At 49.4% G+C, this 4,987-nt stretch overlaps 1 protein-coding gene across 1 annotated transcript; it reads left to right on the top strand.

The window, feature by feature from the left end:
• Positions 1-740: 740 nt before the first annotated feature.
• LOC120830272 (cilia- and flagella-associated protein 157) lies at positions 741-4,787 on the top strand. The gene is made up of 9 exons (XM_040194799.2): positions 741-1,135; positions 1,691-1,962; positions 2,127-2,280; positions 2,413-2,680; positions 2,762-2,883; positions 3,191-3,323; positions 3,660-3,799; positions 3,921-4,058; positions 4,148-4,787. The coding sequence occupies exons 1-9, from the start codon at positions 972-974 to the stop codon at positions 4,227-4,229; spliced, it is 1,473 nt and encodes a 490-aa protein (XP_040050733.2). The 5' UTR covers positions 741-971; the 3' UTR covers positions 4,230-4,787.
• Positions 4,788-4,987: the final 200 nt, after the last annotated feature.

The raw sequence follows: 4,987 nt of genomic DNA, 5'->3' as shown, positions 1-4,987 counted from the left end.
AAGTTAACTTGACGTCAGCATGTTGTCTAAGGCGAAGGATCCAGGAAGCTGCTTATATTGTGTCCATGGTGCTGACTCTATAATAGACGTTGTACTATTTCCCCATGGGCCTTGTAGTTATGCTGTAATATCTGAACAGCATCCCACTTAAATGCAATTACTGTAGCTTTGTATTCATGAATATGCTATGTGGTGAATTAATACTGTTATTAACTTACAGAGCTTGACTGAGGTGGAAGTGAATTAACCTCCACACTGTTCACTCAGTCAGCCGAGTGGATTTATAGGCCGCAGTGAAGTGAGGTGAAACGCACACAGGCACCCAATTAAAATCCCTGCAGCCGAGAGGAGGCGTTGGGGGGGGGTTACCAAGTTAAAAGCAGGTATTTTACACAGCACTGAATAAATAACTGCCACACACCATTGGCTGAGGTCCTGGTGCTACAACACTTTAGTTTAATTGCTTCTTTATCGCGTATTGTAATAAAGATAGATTATAACGCAGTAATGAAGTCGGCGATTTAATAAAGGTAACATTTATTTTACGCCATCGGGCAGCAGTGGCCTAAATTAAGAGGTGACGCTGACAATAAATGTCAGGAAGGAAAAAAGTGTAAACAAATAATGTACTTTTTGCAATGAAAAAAAAATGCAGTACCGGCTCATACCAGCGGAGGGAGCCAATGAGCTGGAAAGCTAACAGACGGGTGGAGGAGGTCAGAGGTCACGGCCGTGCCACAGGGTAGGTGGGGTTATAATTTGTTTTAAAGATAACCTTTTAAAATGGAGTTTAGCGATAAGAGTGTCTAATGTAATGCTTTAACAGCGTAAACGTCCGACCCTCAGCCCGTCCCGTCCTCCAAGGGTGGATCGGTGAACTTTCCGAGGGGTCCCTGAATGCAGCATTGCCTAGCGACGCACCAACTCGCCCCCCCCCCCCCCACCCCCCCCCCCCCCCCCCCTCGACCCCGATGTCCAAAAACAAGAGTCAGAAAAGCGACGACAAACGAGATGAAGTCAAGAAAACGTCGAAAAAGAAAAGTTCGCCCACGGAAGCGAATAAAAGCGGCTCCGACGACAAAGAGAAGGATTTGTATCTCGTTCAGATCCGGTATTTGAACGAGCAGCTGGATTGGTGAGGCCTCCTCAGGATTTACTGCCACGAATAAAGTCAGTCAACTCAAACCCAACTGACGTCACAGGCAAACTTTTTGGTAAAAGTGTAGTTTGATTACTTTGTTAGTCTTGTTCCTCAAACTTGGATTAAAACAATCAGTTCAGATCACATCAGTAAGTTAATAAAGTAGAATGTTGAGGTATTTTCTAAATATTTTCGGCTAAATTGGTTTAGTTTTCTACTCCACTACAGTTTAAAAGATAAATATTGTACTTTTCACTCAACTAATTACATTTATTTAACAGCTCTACAGATTTTATACAAATAAAAGTCATGGATTTTTAAATGCACAAACAGGTGAGCATCAAAAGTCAACTTTTCCTTTAAGAGTATTTATTGTCCAGCGTGGCCGATTTCAAAATAATATACCACATATTACTGGACGATACTTATTAATGCATAACGTTTGACCTTTTGACCTTTAGTGGTATAGAAGTGTCAAATGGAAAGTAACTGACTTCACCACTGTAAGGACCCTCAGAGATTGTCTCCCCCCCCCCGTCTCCCCCCCAGGTACCAGCTGAAATGCGAGCAGCAAGAGAGGCAGACGCAGGACTTAAGCTCTCGGTACAGCACGCTGCAGAAGGAGAAGGAGGACGTCGTGGACTTCCTGAAACGCTCCGTGCTGGAGAAGGAGGTCGAGGCCGAACAGCTGGAGCAGCAGCTGGAGAGTCGGCGGCGGGTTGCCGAGGACGACGCCGAGGCTCTGCGGCTGCATCTCGGTCAGCTGAGGACACAACTTCAGGACCGGACGGCGGGCCTGCAGGCAGAAAACGCCTCGCTCGGTGAGACCCAAGCGCCCCCCCCGGGGAAATGGAACAAAAGAGGAGTTTTGCACAGTTGTGATCGCATTTTAACAGACGTGAATTAGGATTATCTGCACCCGAGTGCCAGATACCGTTGATAAAACAGCGGCGTAACGCTGTCCTCCACCCTGTCCTCCACCAAGCGGCGAGGCTGGCCGGTCTGGAGGAGTTTCAGAGGCAGAAGGAGCGGCTGACGTCCAACATGGAGTCTCTGGAGAAGCAGCTGGCCAGTCGGGAGGAGCAGCACAGAGCGGCGCTCCACAGCCTGGAAATGAAGGCCCTGCTGGAGAAGAAGAGGTGGAGAATTCTGATTGACAGCTGCTGTTGTAACATATCCCAAATATAATGAGTCAGGTCTCATGGTAAAATCAACAAAAGTCTAATCTTTCAAAATGCTCGGCCTGAATATGAAATGGCTCCTCCCCAAAGGTTGGAGGAGGAGATGGAGACCCACGTGGCCTCCTTGGCGGCAGAAGTTCAGCACCTGGTGGACCAGAAGGTCCCGGAGACGACCAGGTCGGCCCTCCAGGAGAACACGGAGGTCAAGGCTCGGCTGGGCCTGCTGTCGCAGCAGACTCTGTCCCTGATGGGGGAGAACTCGTCCCTGCGGGACCGGAAAACCCGGCTCGGCGTGGACGTGGACATCCTGGAGCAAATGCTCAAAGAGACGTCCCGCCAGAGCTGCGTCCGCAAGAAGGTGACTGGAGCGGGTGGAGGTGGGGGGGGGGGCACCGCAGGCAGACTAAGTGTATGGAGAGGGGTGTCTTTCCTCCGTCAGGTGGTGGAGCAGCTCACAGAGAAGTGTCGCCAGCTGCAGGCGGAGCTGACGGGTCGCAGGCGAGAACTGGAGCAGCTTCAGGCCGAACACGCCGGAGTCCTGGCCGAGACGGAGGCCCTCAGGTCGGCCTTTACTCAGTCTTCCCCGTCCCCCGTCGTCCCCCCGGTTAAGAGCTAAAGACAATGTTGATACTTTAAAAAGTAAGAAAGGTATTCGATGTTGTTTTCTTCAACCTCTTTTATAAGTATTTTGAAAGTGACCTTAAATAAAATGCAGTGAGATTAGAAATTCATAAAGCGGCAAAGTGCGAATCTTCGGCTTGAGCATCGCGGACAGTTGGCTGCGAGACGCCGACCAATCACAGGACAGAACCAGACAGCACCACGCGCAGCCCGAGACACGTCTTGCTCTGCGCCGTGTGGTCCTCAGGCGGGACCGGGCCCCCGACAGCAGAGCGGCGCCCAGCCGGCTGGAGGCGGAGCTGCAGGAGGAGAGGCGGAGGAGCAGCAGGATGAAGAGCGTCATGCAGGGAGCCGCCGCGGCTCTGAGACGAGCCCTGATGGTAAAATCGACGCAGAACATCTGGAGCATCTGGACACGAAACTCCACGATAGGGGCGCAGCTTCAACTTAAATTATTGGTTTGGTGAAATAACTCATAAACAGACAATTTTCTTTCAAAAAAAAAATTGAGAATGACACGCAGGAGTTGTTTTACTGTGCGAGAGGAAATAAGTGATGAAATCTGGAGCTCAATTATCTCCATTTATTTCTTAAAAAACTGGAGTTCTGCTTCAAGAAAGGAACCTTTTTTAAGCGAAAAGCTTGGAAGAGAAAGCAGAATATTTAGACCGAACGCCGGCGTGACGTAGTATTGACGTGGCCTCTGCTCCCTGCAGGATGCACCATCAGCTCAGGAGGCGGAGCACTCTGCCGCGCGGTGGAAGCTGCTGATGGAGAAGCTGCTGGTGGTGCTGGACTCCACCGCCGAGAGGGACCAGCTGGACGAGCCGCTGACCTCCGACCCCTGGGCAGCCAGGTGACTGCGTTGCTAGGCAACGACCGCTGTCTAGCCTCCACGCGCTATTTAGGCCCGTTCTCGGGTGAGACTGAAGAGGGACCTCACCGCCCGTCTTTGTCCTCTTTGTCCCCGTCGCCAGCGGGGATCCGGCTCGCGGTCTGCGGTTCCGGTTGGCCCGCTACAGGCCGGGCGACCTGGGCTTCGTGCCCCGGCCAGCGCCGAAGCACCGGCCCGTCGTCTGCAGGGCGGGAGCAGCCGGGTCCGCGGAGTTAAAAAAGTATGTGTAGCAGCAGGAAAAGATTCCTCTGAAACGTTAAGAATCTCGCCCGCGTGTCAAGTCTCCTTTCACGCTCTCCGTCCCCTCAGGAAGCCGTCCAGCTCCGTCAAGCAGGCGGACGCAGCGGTCGGACTTCAGACCTGCGGGAAGCTCCTCACGAGACCCAAATAACCACCAGCGTCCTCGTCAAGACGCCGTGTCCCACCCGTTTGTACGCCGTCCCCATCCAGTGTGGCCTTTAATCAGAGGGCCGCACGTTAGAAATAAGAATGAGGACCCAGAGTCTCCCATGAATTCAACTTTTGTTTCCGCATTCCAAAAAATTCTCACTAAAAGAGGAGTACTAAAACGTGAATATGTGGACAATTTAGAGCTCATGAAGAGTTTGGGTTCCTCTTACATCTTCGGATTGTGTTTTTTGATGAGCAATAAATGAAATTGTACCACTCGAGTACTGACGCATCGACACCAAGTACCAAAAGAGTCACTGCAGAACGGCCCATTAAAACAATCAGACATATTATTGGAGTATTAGTCCTTTGCTTTTTATGTACGTTATGACTTATTATCAAATATGAATCATTGTATTTTAGAGGGTCGTTTCTGATCAACAGTTTGGAACAATATACATCGATGTAGAAATACACAATTCTGTACTAAACATTTTCATGTGGAGGTTTAGGTTTTCAAAAGTCTGTAATAGTCCAATAATAATTTAACGTGTTTTTTCCTTCATTGTTTTTATTGTTGCATCGAGCAACTTTTATGATTTCAATCAATATTTTGTCTAGAATTAAATATTTTGGATAAGAAAAAAGAAAAAAAAGAAAACCTAATTTGAAAACTGCAGTTTAAATTCCCTTAAATGTGTTTAAAGTTCACACATCACAGACGCGGTTTGGGTCACCAATGAAGCAGAGGCACAGATC

This window comes from Gasterosteus aculeatus, chromosome 13 (genome assembly GCF_964276395.1).
Source record: "Gasterosteus aculeatus chromosome 13, fGasAcu3.hap1.1, whole genome shotgun sequence".
Taxonomy (NCBI): Eukaryota; Metazoa; Chordata; class Actinopteri; order Perciformes; family Gasterosteidae; genus Gasterosteus; species Gasterosteus aculeatus.
This window is presented reverse-complemented; position numbering and strand designations above follow the sequence as displayed.